General features: G+C 44.7%; 2 protein-coding genes and 1 non-coding gene across 3 annotated transcripts in view; 2 read left to right on the top strand and 1 right to left on the bottom strand.

Moving 5' to 3' along the window:
* Positions 1-5,959, bottom strand: part of HTR3B (5-hydroxytryptamine receptor 3B) — a 32,416-nt gene extending 26,457 nt beyond the window's left edge. The window contains 2 exon segments of the mRNA XM_038754291.1: positions 4,863-4,934; positions 5,894-5,959. Of these exon segments, the coding sequence (XP_038610219.1) occupies positions 4,863-4,905 (43 nt within the window). The 5' untranslated portion in view covers positions 4,906-4,934; positions 5,894-5,959.
* Positions 1-23,070, top strand: part of USP28 (ubiquitin specific peptidase 28) — a 97,261-nt gene that overhangs the window by 27,093 nt on the left and 47,098 nt on the right. The window lies entirely within an intron of this gene.
* Positions 13,825-13,962, top strand: LOC119935477. Its single transcript, XR_005453357.1, has one exon. It is a non-coding gene; the product is annotated as a small nucleolar RNA SNORA7 (small nucleolar RNA).

Raw genomic sequence — 23,070 nt, 5'->3', positions numbered from 1 at the left:
TAGGGACCAGCAAAAGAAAGGCAGAATCGAAAACAGGTATTACCTTCTCCTTTGCAGAACAGAGACTCCTCCCCTTTCTTTCTCTTTGGGAGAAATAGTAATTAATTACAGTTCCACTGTGAATGCAAATTTGCCCAAGGAGAAAGATCCATTACAGCACAGAGATTAAGCATGTAAGTGACCGTTAATTAACAGTAAATTATGCCCTGGGAAATCTAATGTAAAATCCCCGGGAACTTTAAATGGCTCACAGAACAGCAGCATTTTAGCAGACGCTGACAGAAGCCATTGAGAAACAAGGACTGCAAGAAACAGCGTGGCCTAGTGGAAAGGGAACAGACCTGGGAGTCAGAGGCCCTGGTTTCTAACCCTGTTCCGCCTCTTGCCTGCTGTGTGACCTTGGGCAAGTCACTTCATTTCTCTGTGCTTCAGTTCCCTCATCCGCAAAATGGAGATTTGTTTTCTGTTCTTCCTCCCACTTCGACTGTGAACCCCAAATGGGACTACCCTAGCGCTTAGTATGGTGCTTGGCACCTAGTAAATGTTTAACAAATATTGTATTATTAATAGAGAAGCAGCGTGGCTCAGTGGAAATAGCCCAGGCTTGGGAGTCAGAGGTCATGGGTTCTAATCCTGGCTCGCCACTTGTCAGCTGTGTGACTTTGGGTAAGTCACTTCACTTCTCTGTGCCTCAGTTACCTCATCTGTAAACTGAGGATTAAAACTGTGAGCCCCATGTGGGACAACCCGATTACCTTGTACCTCCCCCCAGCGCTTAGAACAGTGCTTGGCACATAGTAAGCGCTTAACAAATGCCATTATGATTAATAATAATAATAATAATAACAACAATAATAATAAGGCCCAAGTCAGTTCCCCCATCCAGCCCACCCTCCCTGCACACTAGTACTCCACTCCCGGTAACTCAGTGGTAAGCCTTTCCCAAAAAGTCAGCCGGAAAGATAATCTGTCCTCTCTCATAGGAGCTGGAAGTAAGGAAAATGAGAAGGGAAGCCCAAAACATCAGGAATTCCTTCTTAATTCTCTTTGATTTGGACAAAGGTGCCCAAGGTTTTAGCACTCTGTTCCTTCTCCACCTCTTTCTCCTTCCCTGGTTTTGAGAGGGCTGGAACTCTCCTGGGAGAAGGGAGAGTTGGCTTTACTCTTTGGTTAAATGCTCCTTCTTCGGGCTGTAGAATGCAAGCTCCCCTCTAGACTGTCAGCCCCTTATGGACAGGGAGTGTGTCTCCTAACTATGTTGCATTGTCTCTCAAGGGTTTAGCACAGTACATGCAGTGAGTGCTCAATGAATAATGTTAATAATAATTGTGGTGTTTGTTTAATGATTACTATGTGCCAGGCACTGTATTCATAATTCATTCAATCATATTTTTTGAGTGCTTACTATGTGCAGAGCACTGTTCTAAGTGCTTGGACAGTACAATTCAGTAACAAATAGAGGCAATCTCTGGCCACCAAAGGGCTCACAGTCTAGAAGGGGGGAGACAGACATTAAAACAAGTAAACAGGCTTCAATAGTATCAATGTAAATAAATAGAATTATAGGTATATACACATCATTGTCTCTATGTGTTGCCAATTTGTATTTCCCAAGCGCTTAGTACAGTGCTCTGCACATAGTAAGCGCTCAATAAATACGATTGATGATGATGATGATCATTAATATAAATAAATAGAATTATAAATATGTACATATATATACAAGTGTTGTGGGGCACGGAGGGGGGTAGAGCAAAGGGAGGTAGTCAGGGCCATGGGGAGGGGAGGGGGAGCAGAGGAAAAGTTCTAAGCACTGGGGTAGATACGGTAGATACAAGTAACCAGTTAGGACACAGTCTCTGTTGTCCCACATAGGGCTCCTAGGCTTAATCCCCATTTTACAGATGAGGGAATTGAAGCACAGAGAAGTGAAATGACTTGCCCAAAGTTGCACAGCAGACAAGTGGCAGAGCTGGGATTAGAATCTACGTCCTCTGACTCCCAGGCCCGTGCTCTATCCACTAGACCATGCTGTGTCCCGCTGACTGATTGATTGATTGATTGATTTAGGCCCACAGTAAGTCATTCTGAGACTAAGGGATGGTAAGCCCCATGTGGGATAAGCACGTGTCCAACCTGTATCTATCCTAGTGCTTAGTAGAGTGCTTGGCCCATTGTAAGCGTTTAACAGATCTCACCATCATTATTATTCAATGCACTTGGAAGCTGTGACAGCAGGAACAGGGGAAAGGGGCAGGAGTTTATTGGCCTCATGGGCCAGGCCCTGGTCAGACAGACCTTTAAGGAGATGAATGAATTGCGTCAGAGAGCATTACTGAACAGGAAATTCAGGGACTCCCAGAATTCCCAACTGTGAGGTCAATGAGCTCGTTATGGGCAGGGAACTTGTCTGCTAATGCTATTGTGAGCCCGTTGTCGGGTAGGGACCATCTCTAAATGTTGCCGACTTGTACTTCCCAAGTGCTTAGTACAGTGCTCTGCACACAGAAAGCACTCAATAAATACGATTGAATGAATGAATAATAATAATAACAATTAATAATAATTATGGTATTTGTTAAGTGCGTACTATGTGCCAGGAACTGTTATAAGCACTGGAGTAGATACAACCAAATCAGGATGGACACAGCCCCTGTCCCACATGGGGCTCACAGTCTCAATCCCTGAGGTAACTGAGGCCCAGAGAAGTATAGTGACTTGCCTAAGGACACACAGCAGACAAGTGGCAGAGCTGGGATTAAAACCCATGACCTTCTGACTCCCACACTTTTACTCTATCCACTATGCCATGCTGCTTTTTGTACTCTCCCAAACACTTAGTGCAGTGCTCTGCACATAGTAAGTGCTCAATAAATACCATCGATTGCTCAGGACAGGATCTTTTGACCCACGTCTCACGGCCATGTTAACCCAGACAATCCTGGGGGACTCACATGCTTTTGGCCAAAATGCTGGGTCTGACTTCTGCCCCTCCAACCATTCCTGGGGCCACAAAGGCACACCCTCGACCATTTTGAGACAGAAACTGTTCCAGATATAAAACATGAAGAGGAAGGAAGAGAAGGAATATTTCCTTTATTTGACTTGTCCTGTTTTATGCTGTTGAGTCATCTCTGACCCATCCTGACACAATGGATGCATCTCTCCCAGAACACCCCACCTCCATCTGCAATCATTCTGGAAGTGTACCACAGAGTTTTCTTCGTAAAAATACAGAAGTGGTTTACCGTTGCTTCCTTCCGCACAGTAAACTCGAGTCTCCACCCTTGACTCTCTTGTGTGGCTGCTGTCCAGCACAGGGGAGTTTTGATTTGTAGCAGATTGTCTTCCACTCCCTAGCCACTGCCCGAGTTAGGAATGGAATGGATATGCCTCTGCTTGACTCTCCCTCCTGTAGTCGAGACTGGTTAGTGCTTAATTAATATGATTGAATGACTGAAATAAGCTCCTTGTGGGCAGCGAGTGTGTCTACCAACTCTGTTCTACTGAATTCTCCCAAGTGCTTAGTACAGTGCTCTGCACCAATAAGCACTCAATAAATACCACTGACTGATTGATTGATTGATGGCTTCACAAACTCTGGCCTGCTGTCGCCAGTTAGAAAAGGCGAAGAAGGAAATCTCCATTTTTTTTTCTAATGGTATTTATTAAGTGCTTACTATCAATCAATCGTATTTATTGAGCGCTTACTGTGTGCAGAGCACTGTACTAAGCGCTTGGGAAGTACAAGTTGGCAACATATAGAGACAGTCCCTACCCAACAGTGGGCTCACAGTCTAAAAGGGGGAGACAGAACAAAACCAAACACACTAATAAAATAAATAGAATAGATATGTACAAGTAATAGATATGTACAAGTATGTGCCAGGCACTGTACTAAGTGCAGGGGTAGAGACTATCTAATCAGGGTGGACACAGTTCCTATCCCACATGAGGCTCACAGTCTTAATCTCCATTTTACAGGTGAGGGAATGGAGGCATAGAGAAGTTAAGTGACTTTCCCAAGGTCACACAGCAGGTAGGTGGCAGAGCCAGAATTAGAACCAACGTCCTTCTGACTCCCAGTCCCATTCTCTATCCACTAAACCACACTTCCCCATCACCCGTGCCCCAGAGAGGGCAGGGCATCTGGGATAGCTGCCGCATGTCCCCAGGGACACTGGTTGAAGCCAACAATCCCTGATAACAATCACTAAAAGTCTTCCCTAAATGAAAGTGGATATTCCTAAATCCTCTCCCTGGAGTAACCGTAGACAGAACTGGCTGTTTTTAAGGAGACAGAGCAGAATGAAACATTGAAAACCAGCACCATTCAGACCCTTTCTGTCTTCTCTGTCAATCAATCAATCAATCGTATTTATTGAGTGCTTACTGTTCTAAGTGCTTGGGAGAGTACAATATAACAATATAAAGAGTTGGTAGACATGTCCCCTGCCCATGATGAGCTTAGAGGGGGAGACAGACATTAATAGAAAGAAATAAATTACGGCTATGTACATAAATGCTATGGGACTGAAGGAGGGGACAAAGGGAACAAATCCAAGTGCAAGGATGACACAGAAGGGAGTGGGAAAAGAGGGCTTAGTCAGGGCTATGAGATATGGGATATGAGAACCCCTTGTTGTGAGCAAAAGTATGCTTCCCTGTGTATCTGTAATTGTCATTGCCAAGTCCCAAACATATGATCGGTCTGCATAGAGGCTGCACTTTTCAGGGTTGCCATTTTCCAGTTGGCTAATGACATAAACCCTCCAGAGAGCACACACTACGTGTGGAATCAGAACACTTCCTGGGGTTAGCCCTAGGAAGCCATCAGAGCCCTACCCACCGAAGCCACTTACCTGAAGCCACGGCAGCCAGCAGAAGTGACAGTCTAGAGGCCATGTTCTTCTGCCCGGAGGGTCGGGGTTCAACTGAAGAGGGCAAAAAGTGATGCTTTCAGAAAACAGTTCTCCCCATGCTCTGCCCCACCTCTGCCTGCTCCAGCCGAGCTGCTACTTTCTAGGCACCAAATGAGGGCAAGGAAGGCAAACCCAGCCGCCCCTAAATATTTAGGAACTGCCACCGGGCTAACACCCTCCCCCCATTCCCCCCACTGCCCCAACTTGGTTTGGTTCCGGGAACCCAGTCTCAGGCCGCATTGAAATCTCTCTGGCAGAGGAGCCTAAGTGAATAATGGAATCTGAGGGGAGTCCCTAAGGGGAGGAAATTCCATGCTAATATGATTTCCTTTAGTGCTTTTTTACCTTACGCTCTGCTCCTGCTGAATTACAGGAGGCTAATTCCATTAATAATTGAGATCCGAATAGCTTCTCCGAATCAGACTTTTGCAGTAAACGTTTTCAGCATTTGACAATAGTTACTGGGCTCTCAAATTACTCAGGCTAATGGATATCTGTTATTGTTTAACAAAGAACAACGGATCACAGTCCATGGGGAAGAGTTTGCTTTTTGAAACTTTCCAGGATGCGGGGAAAGATGGACGGGGTTTAATTCTGGTAACTGTCACACCTCCTGGGTATCTCCTGGGGCTGGGCCACTACCAGTAGCTAGAAGCCTGAGGTTACCTGCCTACCATACAATGAAGCAGTGTGGTGTAGTGGATGGAGCATGGGTCTGAGAGTCAGAAGGTAGTGGGTTCTAATCCCAGCTCTGCCACTGGTCTGCTGGGTGACCCTGGGCAAGTCATTTCACTTCTCTGTGCCTCAGTTACCTCATCTGTAAAATAGGGATTCAGACTGTGAGCCCTATGTGGGACAGGGACTGTGTCCAACCTGATTTGCTTGTATCCACCCAAGCACTTAGTACAGTGCCTGGTACATAGTAAGCACTTAACAAATATCACAATTATTATTATTATTATTATTATTACCATAAGGCTGTCTTCCGCACTTGAGTCCAGCATCTTCAATCTGGAAAATGTAGCGGAGTCAGCATGCTATTCCATCTAAATTGCTGCTCCTTCGCTTTACTCCAGGCAAGCTTTCCTGTCAGTAGTAATAATAATAATAATGATAATAATTACAGCATTTGCTAAGCCCTTACTATGTGCCAAGTACTGTGCTAAGCCCAGGAGAGATACAAGATAATCAGGTTGGGCACAGTCTCTATCCCACATGGGGCTCACATTCTAAGTAGGAGGGAGCACAGGTACTGAATCCCCATTCTGCTGATAAGGGAATTGAGGCACAGACAAGTTAAGTGACTTGCCCAAGGTCACACAGCAGGCAGGTGGTGGAGCTGTAATTAGAACCCAGGTCCTTTGACTCCCAGGCCTGAGCTCTTTCCACTAGGCCCTGCTAGTTCCCACTGTTGCCTGGGAGGAGTTGTGAGAAGTTTGCATGGAGCCACGTTCTGAGCCCCTGGGACTAACCCTGTAAGATTGGAACCCAACAATCCAGATGCTCTCATTTTTCATTTCCTAGTACATTTCATTTCCTACTACAAATACCATCATTATTATTATGAGTCTTATGTCCTGTTCGGGTTAAAAAATACTTTGAAAAAGCATGGTCTTTGTTAAGCACTTACTCTGTGCTAAGCATTGTACTAAGCGCTGGAATAGATACAAGAGAATCAGGTTGGACAGGGTCCATGCTCCACATAGAGTTCACAGTCAATCCCCATTTTACAGATGAGGTAACTGAGGCACGCCCCTCTCAGGATCACACCTGGAGAATTTCCAGTACTCTATCAGTCTCGCCTGGGAGGGAGAGTCAAGCAGAGGCCTACCCATTCCATTCCTAGCCTGGGTAGTGGCCAGTGAGTGGAAGACAATCCGCTACAAGTCACAACTCACCATTGCTGGGCAGCAGCAGCATGGGAGAGAGTCGAGGGTGGAAACTCAAGTCTACTGCGTGGATGGAGGCAATGGTTAAACACTCCCATATTTTTAACAAGAATACTCTATGGCTCCACTACCAGAACAATTGCAGAAGGAGGTGGAACATTCTGGGACAGATGTGTCCATGGCATTGCTATGGGTCAGAGACAACTTGACAGCATAAGACAAGGCAACTGAGGCACAGAGAAGTGAAGTGACTTGACCAAGATCACACAACAGGAAATTGGTGGACCTTGAATTAGAACCCACGTTCTCTGAATTCCCTCCCAGGCCCATGTTCTTTCCACTAGGAAACCCCGCTTCTCAAACTAAGTAGCCAAGGCTGCTGCTGCTGTTTGTCTAGCTCTGATGGGAAGGTTTTCCTTCAGAAGTCATGGCTTTCCCCCAGTTCTGTGAGGAGGGGGAGGGGAGATCAAGCAGGGATGGGGGAAGGTTCTCTTCTGCAAACTCTGCCTCCATGACTCGAGGCATAATGGGGCACCTCTTGGACAGACCAATGTCTTTTCAGGGGGTTGGCGGGGTGGGAGAGGGAAAGCGTTTATTATGCAAACATAATAAACATAATAAGGAAGTGTTTATTATGCAAACAGCAACTGAGTTAAGTGTCCTTTAAGACTACTAAATAGTTTTTAATTACTGCTATATCAGTAAATCCCATAAATATGCAAATGCAATTAGTTCGCAAAATAGGCCTTAAATATCTTTATCCCTCTCCAACAAAGTTCTCTGAAGTTAATCGCCAGCTCTCTTTGTTCGTTCCCTTGGCAGTCATGCCAAAATTGATGGGAATTATGACAGATGTACAAATTCCGGGGAACCAGATTTTCTCAGCACATCTGGCCAGGCAAATTGAGGTGGGGGTGGGAGGAAAGGCTAACCCTTCTGAACCCCAACCTCTCAGTGGGTCCCCTTCTGAGAATCATTGTTCTTCACTGAGTGGTACAAATCTCTGCATGTGTCAGCGGGGTTTACAAGGCTGGCTGTTTGAAACCATTACCTGCATCCTTCCTCTGGACTCAAAAACAGATTTACTATAACATATGTAAACAGCAACTTCGGTCTCAGCCACCTGTTTGTTTTTCTATTGCTCCTACCATTCAAAAAATATCTTGTGTCAGTCTTCCCATCAGATTAAAAGCTTCTCAAAGGTAGAGACCATGTGCTTCGCATCCAATAGAGACTCAATAAATACTGTTGATTGCTTTTTTTTCATGGTATCTGTTAGTCAATCATATTTATGGGGTGCTAACTGTGGGCAGAGCATTGTACTAAGCACTGGGATAGATACAAGATAATCAGGTTGGACATAGTCCATGTCCCATGTGGGGCTCATTCATATCCTTAATCCCCATTTTACAGGTGAGGTAACTGAAGCATGCAGAAATGAAGTGGCTTGCCAAGGTTACACAGCAGACAAGTGGTGGAGCTGGGATTAGAGCCCAGGTCCTCTGACACCCAGGCCCATGCTCTTTTCATTAGGCAATACTGCTTCTCTGGATTGAGTGATTAATTGACAGTCACTAGGGCCCAGCAAATCAGGTGACCGTCTATCTTCCCGTTTTCCTCAGGTCAGGAAACCATTTTGATTGTGCCCTTGGGAAGTATCCGAGTCTGCCCATTCTTGGTTTTCCGTCATGACTTCTGTGACCCTTCTCATCCCACCTCCCACTACATTTGGTTTTAAGGCCAACCAGAAGTAAGGAAAAGAATAGTCAGTGGCTGAACTGTTGAAAACTAATCAGAGGAGCACTGTGGGTTAGCGGGAAGAGCACAGATCTAAGAGTCAGAGGACCTTGGTTGTAATCCTGGTTCTGCCAGGTGCCTGCTGTGTGACCTTGGGCAAGTCATTTAACTTCGGTGTGCTACCGTTTTCTCATTTGTAAACTGAGGATTCAACACCTGTTCATTCACTGAATGGTATTGATTGAGCGCTTACTGTGTGCAGAGCACTGTATTAAGCACTTGGGAGAGTACAATGTAACAATAAATTGACTCATTCTACTGCCCACAATGAGCTTACAGTCTAGGGGATGACCTTACAGTCTAGTGGATTCATTCAATTGTATTTATTGAGCACTTACTGTATGCAGAGCACTGTACTAAGCGCTTAGGAAGTACAAGTTGGCAACATATAGAGACAGTCCCTACCCAACAATGGGCTCACAGTCTAGAAGAGCTTACAGTCTAGATTGCAAGCCTCATGTTGGAAAGGGACTGTATCTAACCAAAAAATTGTGTATCTATCCCAACGCTTAGATCAAGATTTGACACATAGTAAGCACTTAACAAATATTATGATAATCATAACAAAAAAATCACATGGTTACAGTAAATCACTTACTTGAATGACTCTAGAGTTAATTCCAACCTCTATCACCAAATAGGAAATGGCCAGGAAAATACTTGATTGACGAAAAAACATTGACCAACCTCAAGCCTTACCCCTGGGGGATCCTTAAGAATGAAATTATTATCATTTTTATTATTGTTGTAATTTCTCCCTGATTCCTTCCACATTTAAGCCATCATTCCCTTGACTAGCCTATAGGAGGAGGGTTTGTGCCTGCAATTTGTATTCTGGAGTAGGAAACCATCAGAATTTGATAACACTCTCCCAAGTGTGAGAAGCAGTATGCCTAGTGGATAGAGGAAGGGCCTAGGAGTCAGATGGACCTGGATTCTAATCCCAGCTCTGCCACTTGGCTGCTGTGTGTCCTTGGGCAAGTGACTTCACTTCTCTGGGCCTCAGTTCCCTCATCTTTTAAATGGGGATTAAGACTGTGAGTCCTATGTGGGACAGAGAACTGTGTCCAACCTGATTAAAGAAATGACTCTAAGGCACTTGATAATAATAATAACCCCAGCTATTAGGACAATGCCTGGCACATTGTAAGTGCTTAACAAATACCATAAAAAAGTGCTTAGTACAGTGCTCTGCACACAGTAGGCACTCAGTAAATCCTATTTGATTGGCTAGTTGATTGATTCTAGTTCCAAGACTGATGGGAACTCACTAGTGTCCTGTCTGGAAAATGAAGACAGGCCTTCCCAATATCTACCCCAGGATTTTTTGCAGGGAATCAACAAATACCAGAGAAGAGATGTTAATTGAAAAAGTAGAAATCTGACCAACTAAGTCCTGTTATTATTATACTCCCTTCCTGTGGTCTGGAGTGAGTTTCTAAAAATGCTTCTCAGCTGTTGAACTCTGTCTGCCAACCCTCAAACTTGTACTGTCAGGGATCCGGATGTGATAACAATAATAACTGTGGTATTTGTTAAGTGCTTTACTAGGTGCCAAGCATTGGGATAGATATAAAATAGCCAGGTTGGTCAAAGCCCCTGTTCTGAATAGGGCTCACAGTCTATGGCAGGGAGAGAGAACAGGTACTTAATCCCCATTTTACAGTTGAGGAAGCTGAGGCCCAGAAAGGCGAATTGCCCATGGTCACACAGCAGGTCTCCGACACTCAGGGCCATGCTCTTTCCACTAGAGAATGGGCCTGGGAATCAAAAGAACCTGGGTTCTAATCCCAGCTCTGCCACATGTCTACTGTGTGACCTTGGGCAAGTCACTTCACTTTTCTGTGCCTTAGTTCCCTCATATGAAAAATATGGATAAGAGTTCGAGTCCCATGTGGGACAGGGACTGTGTCACTTAACTTCTCTTTGCCTCAGTTATCTCATCTGTAAAATGGGGATTAAGATGGTGAGTCCTATGTAGGACAGGGACTGTATACAACCCAATTTTCTTGTGTCTATCCCAGCGCTTAGGACTGTGTCCAACCTGATTATCTTGTGTCTACCCCAGTGCTTAGAACAGTTCTTGGCATGTAATAAATGCTTAACAAGTACCATAATAATTATTATTATAATTATAATTAGGCCACCCTGCTTCTCAGTATTAGGATTGTCCTTGATGACAGACTGGCTGAGGGTGTGTGGAGGGTGAGGAGCCTTCTGCTTCTGAGCCTTCTTTCACTGAAGGCAAAGGGGAATGTGGGAAAATCCAGTCCTCCCAGCCCTCCCAACTAGTGGTAACTGGGATTTGTAGTCAGTATAGTCAGAGCGCCACCTTGTGGCCCGCTCAAATCCCTCAGCAGGTGCAAAAATGCAGTGGGCACCCCCTTTTTCCTCCTGTGTTGGCGTGAAAGGTGGATGCAACGGAGTGGCAATTAGCAGGACTGTTTAAATACACGTGCTGTTCAAGGAAAGTACTGGAATCTCTAGATGCCTCTTCTGTGAGCATCTATTTTTCCTTTTCCCTGGGCTCCTGCCTGGTTTGGATTTGCATAATCCAAAACTTCCCGGACACCGAGTCCACCTGGCATCCACCAAACCGATCCCTCAAAGTCCAACTACGCATCACTGATCAGTCAGTTCGTGGTACAGATCAAACGTTTACTGTGTGCAGAGCACTGTATTAAGCACTTGGGAAAGCAAAGTACAATAGAGTTGGTCGAGACGGTCCATGCTCAAAAGGATTTTACAGCTTAGAGGGGGAGACACAAAAAGAAAAATTACAGATAGGGGAAATAGGAGCATATAAGGATAGGAACATAGATGCTACCAACTCTGTTATATTGTACTCTCGCAAGAGCTTAGTACAGTTCTCTGCACATAGTACAGTGCTCTGCGCACAGTAAGTGCTCAATAAATATGATTGAATGAATAGCAATGAATTGAATGAAGTGCTTAATAAATACGATGACTTGACTGAACGATTGGAGCTGGGGTAAGTATTAGGGTGCTTAAGAGGCTCACAGCCAAGTTCAATGGCGAATCAGAGGAGAGGGCAGGGAGGAGAAATGAGGGCTTTAGTCTGAGAAGGCCTCTTGGGGAAGTCGTGATTTTAGGAGGGTTTTGAAGTTGGGGAGAGTGGTAGATTGTTGGATATGAACAGGGAGGCAGCTCTAGGCCTGAGGAAGGATGTGGGCAAGGGGACGGTGGAGGGATAAGAGAGATTGAGGCACAGTGAGTAGGTTGGCATTAGAGGAGCGAAATGCGCGGATTGCGTTATAATGGAGAGCAACAGAGAGAGTTAGGCGGGGGGGAGCTGAATGAGATCTCTGATTGGGTGGTAATTCATTCATTCAATCGTATTTATTGAGCGCTTACTGTACTAAGCACTTGGGAAGTACAAGTTGGCAACATATAAAGACGGTCCCTACCCAACAGTGGGCTCACAGTCTAGAAGGGGGAGACAGACAACAAAACAAAACATATTAACAAAATAAAATAAATAGAATAAATATGTACAAGTAAAATAGAGTAATAAATATGTACAAACATATACATATATACAGGTGCTGTGGGGAGGGGAAGGAGGTAAGGTGGGGGGGATGGGGAGGGGGAGAGGAAGGAGGGGGCTCAGTCTGGGAAGGCCTCCTGGAGGAGGTGAGCTCTCGGTAGGGCTTTGAAGGGAGGAAGAGAGCTAGCTTGGCGATGGGAAACCAGCAAGTGGAATAGGAGGGGCAGAGCTGAATGAACTCTCTGACTGTGTTGTAGTAGGTGAGCAACAAGGTGAGGTAGAAGGGGGAAAGCTGAATGAGCTCTCTGATTGGGCTGATTGATGTCAAGGGGACTGCCATCCTAGAAGCTCTATAGACTGTAAACTTATCATAGGCAGGAAATGTGTTTGTTATATTGCTCTATGTTATTCTCCCAACTGCTTAGTATAGTGCTCTGCAAGCAGTGCTCAATTACTTTGATTGTTTGAAACACCCCTCTTATACTATGTTACTGTGACTTTTCCTCCTAATCTTCCTGTTAGGCCAACTGAGGCAGCTTAGTCCCAAAGCGAAGAACACAGGAGCAGCATCATCTAGAGAATAGAGTCTGGGCCTGGTAGTTAGAAGGACATGGGTTCTAATCCTGGCTCCACCATTCATCTGCTGTGTGACCTTTGGCAATTCACTTAACTTCTCTTTGCCTCAGTTATCTCATCTCTCAAATGGGGATTAAATGGTGAGTCCTATGTAGGATAGGGACTGTGTCCAACCCGATTTTCTTGTATCTACCCTAGTGCTTAGCTCAGTGCCTAGCACATAGTAAGCACTCAACAAATACCATTTTTTTAAAAAGCTCCCAACCCTGGGACTAAGAGAGATGAAGAACTTCCCTAAGGAAGGTAGGGAGGCCAGTGAAAGATACAATTAGGACTAGAATCTAAATGATACAATTCCAGGAAGATGAAATCCACAGAGGTCACCTCTCAGCTGCTTGAGATCTTTTGGAAGCAATAAGTGCGCTTATTGTTTCAAAATACAAATAAAACATGAAGTTCTTGATGATCAAATAATTCAGAGCCTTATTATAAATAAGTACAATTAGCTGTTTTCCGATTAAAGCACTCTGCCTGGCACCTGGATTCAAGAATCCATTTCTCAACACATACCCTAGGAAACACTCAGCCCTACCCTCGGCAGGAGTAAGAGGTTCTGGGCTGGAGCAGGCCTTTATACAAGAAGACATGATAATGCAAAAATCATGGAAACCAGCCCCTACAGATTAAGGTTAAACCATGATACTCGGGGCCACGTGAGGGAGCTAGCACTAGTTAGTTTCTCCCTTTTACCTTTCCCCAAAGGCTATTTGCAGTGTAGAACTGCCTGTAGAAAGACAAACCTACATCACAAAAACAATGCTTTTTGCCATTTATTGCAATAGTAGCGCTAGAAGCAGCAGCATGGCCTAGTGGACAGAGCGTGGGTTTAGGAGCCAGAAGGACCTGGGTTCTAATCCCGGCTCTGCCCCTCGTCGCTATGCGACCTTGGGCAAATCGCTTAACTTCTCTGTGCCTCAGCTCATCTGTAAAATGAGGGTTAATACTGGGAACCCCATGAAGCACACGGGCTGAGTCTGACCTGATTACCTTGAATCTACCTCAGCACTTAGTACAGTGTCTGGAACATAGTAAGCACTTTACAAATACCATAAATAATAGTAGTAGTAGTATTCCCCTCTCAGGGCCACACCTGGAGAGTTCCCAGTACTCTACCAGTCTTGACTACAGGAGGGAGAGTCAAGCAGAGGCCTATTCATTCCATTCCTAGCTTGGCCAGTGGCTAGTGAGTGGAAGGCAATCTGCTACAAGTCTATAAACTCACCTGTGCTGGGCAGCAGTGGCATGGGAGAGAATCAAGGGCAAACATGAAAGTTTACTGCATGGAAGGAGGCAACGGTAAACTGCTTCTGTATTTTTACCAAGAAAACTCTATGGATCCACTACCAGAATGATTGCAGATGGAGGCGGGGCATTCTGGTAGAGATGTGTCTGTGGCGTCGCTGTGGGTTGAAGACGACTCAATGGCTTAAGACAAGTAGTAGTAGTAGTAGTAGTAGTAGTAGCAGCAGTAGAAATGATAACCTACAATCTTTATATTGTAAGCTCTTAAAGGGCAGAGAAGCAGCGTGGCTTAGAGAAGCAGCATGGCAAAGTGGAAAGAGCAAGGGCTTGGGAGTCAAAGGTCATGGGTTCTAACCCTGGCTCCGCCACTTATCAGCTGTGTGACTTTGGGCAGTCACTTAACTTCTCTGTGCCTCAGTTACCTCATCGGTAAAATGGGGATTAAGACTGTGAGTCCCACGTGGGACAACCTGATTACCTTGTATCTACCCCAGTGCTTAGAACAGTGCTTGGCACATAGAAAGCACTTAAATACCACCATCATTATTATTATTATTACCTACGCTACTCTACTCTCTGTACTGTACTGTACTTTCCCAAGTACTTAGTTCTGTGCTCTGCACAGAGTAAGTGCTCAGTAAATACTATTGATTGATTGAATAATTAATGAGATTTATTGAATCCTCTCTGAATGTACTGTACTGTGCAAAGTGTTTGTCAGTTCCTGGAATCAAAGTGTCTCCAATCAATCAATCAATTAGTGGTACTTATCGAGCACTTACTAAACACCTGGGAGAGTACAACAGAGATGGCAGACACATTCCCTGCCCACAGCGAGCTTACAGTCTAAAGGAGGAGACAGAAGAGGAGGCAAGAGCAGAGTCCTTTTTCTGTCCTGTATATACTCAGCAGAGGGGCAGGGGCCCAAGGGACTCAGTTTGAATGTTGTTTTATGTAAATTTTTGGTTTTGCCCTAGTGTTGAATAATACTAATAATAATGATAGAAAATTGGAGTATGATCTGGCCAAGGAGGAAGAAAGAAACAGTCAATAAGTGGTGTTTACTGCTTGCTTATTTTTTTTAATGGTATTTGTTAAGTGCTTACTATGTGCCAGGCACTGTACTAAGCACTGGGGTAGGTACAAGCGAATCAGGTTGGACACAGTCTGTGCCCCACATGGGTCTCACAGTCTTAATCCTCATTTTACAGATGAGGTAACTGAGGCCCAGAGGAGTGAAGTGACTTGCTCAAGGTCACACAGCAGACAAGTGGCAGAGCCGGAATTAGAACCCAGGTCCTTCTGATTCCCATGTCCGTACTCTACCTGCTAGGCCATGTTGCTTCTCAACTGCTTATTGGGTACAGAGCACTATAGTATGCTTGGGACAGTGCAATACAATGGAGTTGTTATACCCTATCCCTACCCACAAGGAGAATTATCCCCCAACTTTCAAAGCCTTATTGAAGGCACATCTCTTCCAAGAGGCCTTCCCAAACTAAGCCCCACTTTTCTTCACCTCCCACTCCCTTCTGCATCTCCCTGACTTGCTCCCTTCATTCTCCCTCCATTAGCCCCACACCACTTATGTCCATATCTGTCATTTTATTTATTTACATTGATGTCTGTCTCCCCCCATTAGACTGTGAACTCATTGTGGGCAGGGAATGTCACCGTTTATTGTTATATTTTCTCAAATGCCTCGTACAATGCTCTGCACACAATAAGTACTTAATAAATACGAATGAATGAATGAATGATAGGAGCTTACTGACTAGAGGAAATCTCACATTAGAATGGGGACACTGAGGCTTCCCCAACTAAACTCTCATTTCCTCTAACCCCTCTCCCTCTGCATTGCATTTGCACCCTTTATTCACCTCACCCTCAGTCCCACTGCACTTATGTATGTATCTTGAATTCATTCATCAAGTGCTTAGTACAGTGCTCTGCACACAGTAAGCGCTCAATAAATTCGATTGAATGAATCAATGAATTTATTCATATTAATGGCAGTCTCCCCTATAGATTGCAAGCTCCTTGTGGGCAGGGAACATATCTACCAATTCTGTTATATTTTACTCTCCAAAGGGATTTGTTCAGTGCCCTGCTCTAGACTGTGAGATTGCTGTGGGCAGGGAATGTGTCGGTTTATTGTTGTATTGTACTCTTCCAAGTGCTTAGTATGGTGCTTTGCACACAATAAGCACTCAATAATACAACTGAATGAATGAAAAAGTGCTCAATAAATATGATTGATTGATCGACTGAAGCCGCTAGAAAAACGAGAATGGGCTTAAGGATACTATAGAGTCAGGATTCCTTGTCTTGCCCAACTTGCTTCTCACTGGGGATACTGTTTTCCACTTGCTCTTCCCAACTGTTTTTTTTTCCGTGTGTGTGTGTGTGTGTTTCAAAATGGTCTTTCAATGATTAAAATCAAATAATGTAATCATTCTGGTGCCATCGTGTCTGGGCTCTTGGGCACAGGGATGAGAAAATGATTCTCTGTGGCGACAGGACAAGGTCCCATGATTCCCAGTTTTGATACTCCATCACCGTGAGGCTTGCCAGCTGATGGTCGGGCCGTAACCTAGGCTTGGTCATTAAGTCCAGTGGTTGGACACTGAGGCTCTGGCAGCCAAGACTCCCAGAGCCAAGACTCCTCGTTCACAGATGGACGTTTTACCTCAGAGATGCAAAAAAGAGCCTCCATCTGTGAACCAAGTGGACTGGAGGGAGAGTGACCTCCTCCTCATATTTAAATGGAATTAAGTCCTACTCCCTCCTATTTAGACTGTGAGCCCCACTGGGACAGGGACTGTGTCCAAGCCGATCATCTAGTGCCCCTGATTCAGTGTGTCTTAGGTGATAGAGCCTGGGCCTCATAGTCAGAAGGTCAGGGGTTCTAATTCTGGCTCCACCCCAAGTCTGCTGTGTGACCTTGGGCAAGTCATTTCACTTCTCTGGACTTCAGTTACCTCATCCGTAAAATGGAGATTGAGAGTGTGAGCCCTGTGTGGCGCAAGGATTGTATCCAACCCGACTAACTTGTAACCACCCCAGTGTTTAGAACAGTGCTTGACACATAGTAATCGCTTAATAGATACCATAATTTTTTTTTTAATTATAAAGCAGTTTGGGCCTCCACAGGAACTCCTACCCAATGTGGATGTTGGTGACGTGATAGGGGAAAGAGAGCTGTTTTACTTCAGGCAGGGAAACAGCATGGCCTACTGGAAAGAGCCTGGAAAGAGCCTGGGAGTCATAGGAACCGGGTTCTAACACTGGCTCCAAAATGTATCTGTTGTGGGACCTTGGACAAGTCACTTCACTTATGTGAAGTGGAGCACTTATGTGCTCCAGAGCATGGGCTTTGGAGTCAGAGGTCATGGGTTTAAATTCCAACTCCACCAATTGTCAGCTGTGTGACTTTGGGCAAGTCACTTAATTTCTCTGTGCCTCAGTTACCTCATCTGTAAAATGGGGATGAAGACTGTGAGCCCCCTGTGGGACACCCTGATCACCTTGTAACCTCCCCAGCACTTAGAACAGTGCTTTGCACATAGTAAGCGCTTAATAAATTCCATCATTATTATTATTATTATGTATGCCTCAGTTCCCTCCTCTGCAAAATGGGGATTCAGTACCTGTTCTCCCTCCTATTTCGATGTGAACCTCATGTGGGACCTGATTACCTCATGTGAACCACAGTGTTTCACACTTAGTAAGTGCTCAACAAATACAATTATCAATATTATTTTTAGGAGAGTGCCAAAAAGGAATTCAGCACATAGGTCAGTGCTACACACAAACAGTATCTTCTTTCATATCCTCCAAGCCAGTTCTGCCTATTGTCAAACCCTCCTGAAACCCTGCCTGCTCCAGGAGGTATTCCTGAATGAATTTTCTTCTTCTTGGGCCATATCCTCCCGAGTGCTACCTCAGAATTTTTTTGCCCTCCCAGCTACCTGAAGCACTTTTGTACACAATGAATTGCCTACTGCACAGTTCAAGCACTTGTTTATCCACCCCATCCATCTTTCCACTCTTTTTCTCTCCTATCTGAAAGTTAATTTTGTGTGACTCCCTAGTTAGGTTGAAAGCTCCTTGAGGGCAGGAAATAGGTCTTTTACCTCTATCACACTCTCCAAAGTATTTAATACAATGTTCTGCACTCACAAAGTGCTCAATAAGCGTTATTGATTGATTGATTGGGGTCTCAAGCCCTGACACAACTAGGAAGACAAGGAATGGACAGCAGCCTGGCCTAGTGAAAAGAGCATGGGCCTGGGAGCCAGAAGACCTGGCTCTGCCTCTTGCTTGCTGTGTGACCTTGGGAAAGTCACTTACAACTTCTCTGTGCCTCAGATTTCTCATCTGTAAAGTAGATTCGATACCTGTTCTCTCTCTCATTTAGACTGTGAGCCCCATGTGGGACAGAGACTGCATCCAACCTGATTAACTTGTATCTCCTCTAGACCATAAGTTCATTATTGGCAGAGAAAGTGTCTGCTAATTCTTTCGTATTACACTGTCCCAAGTGCTTAGTGCAGTGCTCTGCACATTGTAAGTGCTCAATAAATACCATTCATTCATTCATTCATTCAATCGTATTTATTGAGCACTTGTGTGCAGAGCACTGTACTAAGCACTTGGGAAGTACAAGTTGGCAACATATAGAGATGGTCCCTACACAACAACGGGCTCACAGTCTAGAAGGGGGAGACAGACAACAAAACAAAACATATTAGCAAAATAAAATAAATAGAATAGTAAATATGTACAAGTAAAGTAAATAGAGTAATAAATCTGTACAAACATATATACAGGTGTGGTGGGGAGGGGAAGGAGGTAGGGCGGGGCAGATGGGGAGGGGGAGAGGAAGGAGGGGACTCAGTCTGGGAAGGCCTCTGGAGGAGGTGAGCTCTCAGTAGGGCTTTGAAGGGAAGTAGGGCTTTGAAGGGAGTAGGGCTTTGAAGGGATTGATTGATCTACCCCAGCTCTTAATACAGTGCTTGGCACATAGTAAGTGCTTAAAAATGCTATCAATCAATCAAATCATATTTATTGAGCACTTACGGTGTGCAGAGAAGTATACTGAGTGCTTGTGGGACTACAAAACAACAGTATAACTGACACATTCCCTGCTCATAAAGAGCTACTGTGACTATTATTGTTCAAAGATGATGCTGCTGATGGTGAGATTATATTCATTGGTTTTTATTTGAGCACTGAGGAGGCCCTATCAGTGGCCCACTCTGACCCCCTGCTACCTTCTTGACCCCAAAGGTCAAGCCAGCACTAGTTACCAATCAACCTGTCAATCATATTTATTGAGCACTTACTGTGTGCAGAGCACTGTACTAGAGAAGCAGCATGGTTTAGTGGATAGAGCATGGGCCTGTGAGTCAGAGGTTCATGGGTTCTAATCCTGGCTCCACCACTTGTGTACTGTGTGACCTTGAGTGAATCACTTAACTTCTTTGTGCCTCCGTTACATCATCTGTAAAAACTGGGGATTAATAAAAACTGGGGATTAATAATAATAATGGTATTTGTTAAGCACTTACTATGTCCCAAGCACTGTTCTAAGCACTGGAGTAGATACAAAGTAATTCCCATGTGGGGCTCACAGTCTTAATCCCCATTTTACAGGGGAGGTAACTGAGGCACAGAGAAGTGAAGTGACTTGCCCAAGGTCACACAGCAGACAAGTGGCCAAGCCGGGGTTAGAACCCATGACCTTCTGACTCCCAAACATGTGCTCTATCCACCATACCATGCTGCTTCTCTTACACCATGCTGCTTCTGCATTCTCTTTAGAGTGTGAGCCCAATGAGGGACAGGGACTGTCTCCAACCTGGTTAACTTGTATCTACCCCAGTGCTTAGAACAGTGTTTTGAACATAGTAAGCACTTAACAAGTACCGTTATTATTATTATTATTATTATTATTGTTAAGCACTTGGGAGAGTTCAGTTTAACAGTACAACAGTGACATTCCCTGCCCACACCAAGCTTACTGTCTAGAAGGTGACAGACATATAAATTAATAAATTTCAGATATAATAATGGTATTAGTTAAGTGCTTACTATGTGCCAGGCACTCTACTAAGTGCCGGGATAGATACAAGCAAATCGGGTTGGACACAGTCCCTGTCCCACATGGGTCTCACAGTCTCAATCCCCATTTTACAGATGAGGTAACTGAGGCCCAGAGAAGTGAAGTAGCTTGCCCAAGGTCACACAGCAGACAAGCTGCAGAGCCAGGATTAGAACCCATGACCTTCTGACTCCCAGGCCCTTACTCTGTCCACTAAACCATGCTGCTTACATATGGGACTGAGGGAGGGGTGAATAAATGGAGCAAACCAGGCTGACGCAGAACCGAGTGGGAGAAGAGGAAATGAGGGCTTCGTCGGGGAAGGTCTCTTGTAGGAGACGTGCCTTCTATACGGCTTTGCAGGTAGGGATAGTAATTGTCTGTTGGATTTGAAGAGTGAGCGAGATTCCAGGCGAGAGGCAGGATGTGGGTGAGAGGTCAGCAGTGAGATAGATGAGATCGAGGTACAGTGAGTAAGTTGACATTAGAGAAGCGAAGTGGTCGGCCAGGGTTGTGGTAGGAGAGTAGTGAGGTGAAGTGGGAGGGAGCAAGACAATTGAGTGATAGCTACACAAAGGAATTTGATTCTTGTCACAGCTGTACAGATCTCTTAATAACAATAATGGCATTTATTAAGCACTTACTATGTGCAGAGCACTGTTCTAAGCGCTGAGGAATTTACAATGTGATCAGGTTGCCCCATGTGGGGCTCACAGTCTTAATCCCCATTTTACAGATGAGGTAACTGAGGCCTAGAGAAGTTAAGTGACTTGCCCAAAGTCACGCAGCTGACGAGTGGTGGAGCCGGGATTTGAACCCATGACCTCTGACTCCAAAGCCCGGGCTCTTTCCACTGAGCCACTATGCTTCTCCTAGCTGTATTTGCTTAGATCCATATTTGAATTACCTACCTATGCAATTTGTATTGCTTTGAAGGGAATCAATTTTCTTTGGGAACCCTGGCCTTGGTTTCCCTACTTATAATAATAATGATGGCATTTATTAAGCGCTTACTATGTGCAAAGCACTGTTCTAAGTGCTGGGGAGGATACAAGGTGTTCAGGTTGTCCTGATACTGGGGCTTACAGTATTAATCCCCATTTTACAGATGAAGTAACTGAGGCACAGAGAAGTTAAGTGACTTGCCCAAAGTCACAGAGCTGACAAGCAGCGGAGTAGGGGTTAGAACCCATGACCTCTGACTCCCAAGCCTGGGCTCTTATAAATCCCAAGCACTTAGTACAGTGCTCTACACACAGTAAGTACTCAGTAAATGCCACCGATTGATTATAAACCCTGGTTTGTTTTCCTTGAGTCCTGCTTAAATCCCCACTACTGCCTCTTCAGCACTTATGTGCCACTTGTATACATCCTACATCCCATAGCACTTTTGTATATTTCATATGCTCAATTATTTAAGCACTAACATGTACATATCCCTTTTCTCCTTCTTTCTCATATCTGTATTTTAGTGTCTTCCCAGCTAGATTGTAAGCACCTCAAGGATGAGGATCGTTTGTAATTAATCAATTGGTTAATAGATGATATTTATTAAGTCTTATGAGAAGCAGCATGGCTCATTGGAAAGAGCATGGGCTTGGGAGTCAGAGGTCTTGGGTTCAAATCCTAACTCCACCAATTGTCAGCTATGTGACCTTGGGCAAGTCACTTAGCTTCTCTGTGCCTCAGTTACCTTATCTGTAAAATGGGGATTAAGACTGTGAGCCCCACGTGGGACAGCCTGCTCACCTCGTATCGTCCCCAGTGCTTAGAACAGTGCTTTGCACACAGTAAGCATTTAAAAATGCCATTATTATTATCATCATCAATCGTATTTATTGAGCGCTTACTATGTGCAGAGCACTGTAATAATAATAATTGTGGTATTTGTTAAGCACTTACTATGTGCCAAGGACTGTACTAAACGCTGGGGTAGATACAAGATAATCAGGTCCCATAAGGGGCTCACAGTATAAGAGGAAGAACTGGTATTAAACCCTTATTTTGTAGATGAGGGAACATCCTATTTAGATGTGCTTTTCCTCTGCTCCTCCTCCCCTCCCCGTAGCCCCTACTCCCTCCCTCTACTCTACCCCTTCCCCTCCCCACAGCACTTGTGTATATGTGTACATATTTATTACTCTATTTTATTAATGGTGTGCATATAGCTATAATTCTATTTACCTATTCTGATGGTTTGATGCCTGTCTACTCGTTTTGTTTTGTCGTCTGTCTCCCCCTTCTAGACTTTGAGCCCGTTGTTGGGTAGCGATGGTCTCTATCTGTTGCCGAATTGTACTTTCCAAACACTTAGTACACTGCTCTGCACACAGTAAGCGCTCAATAAATACAATTGAATGAATGAATGAATGAGGGATTCTAATGCCGACTCTGCCTCGTCTGCTGTGTGACCTTGGGCAAGTCACTTCTATGTGCCTCAGTTCCCTCATTTGTAAAATGGGGATTAATACTGTGAGCCCCATGTGGGATAAGGGCTGTATCCAATCTAATTATCTGACATCTATCCCAGCGTTTAGTACGGTGCCTGGCACATAGTAAGCGCTTATCAAATACCGTTAAAAAAAGAGAGCTCACCTCCTACAGGTGGCCTTCCCAGACTGAGGCCCCCCTTTTCCTTCTCCTCCTCCTCCCCATCGCCCCCCCTCCCTCCCTCTGCCCTACCCCCTTCCCCTCCCCACAGCACTTGTATATATTTGTACATATTTATTACTCGTTTATTTGTTCATATTTACTACTCTATTTAATTAATGATCTGTGTATAGCTATAATTCCATTTATTCTGACGGTCCTGTCCACTTGGTTTGTTTTGTTGTCTGTCTCCCCCTTCTAGGCTGTGAGCCCGTTGTCGGGTAGGGACCGTCTCCATCTGTTGCCGATTTGTACTTTCCAAGCAAGCGCTTAGCCCAGCGCTCCGCACACAGTAAGCGCTCAATAAACGCGACTGAATGA

Source organism: Tachyglossus aculeatus, chromosome 11 (genome assembly GCF_015852505.1).
Source record: "Tachyglossus aculeatus isolate mTacAcu1 chromosome 11, mTacAcu1.pri, whole genome shotgun sequence".
Taxonomy (NCBI): Eukaryota; Metazoa; Chordata; class Mammalia; order Monotremata; family Tachyglossidae; genus Tachyglossus; species Tachyglossus aculeatus.
Note: the sequence above shows the minus strand (reverse complement) of the source record. Positions and strands in the feature narration are given on the sequence as shown.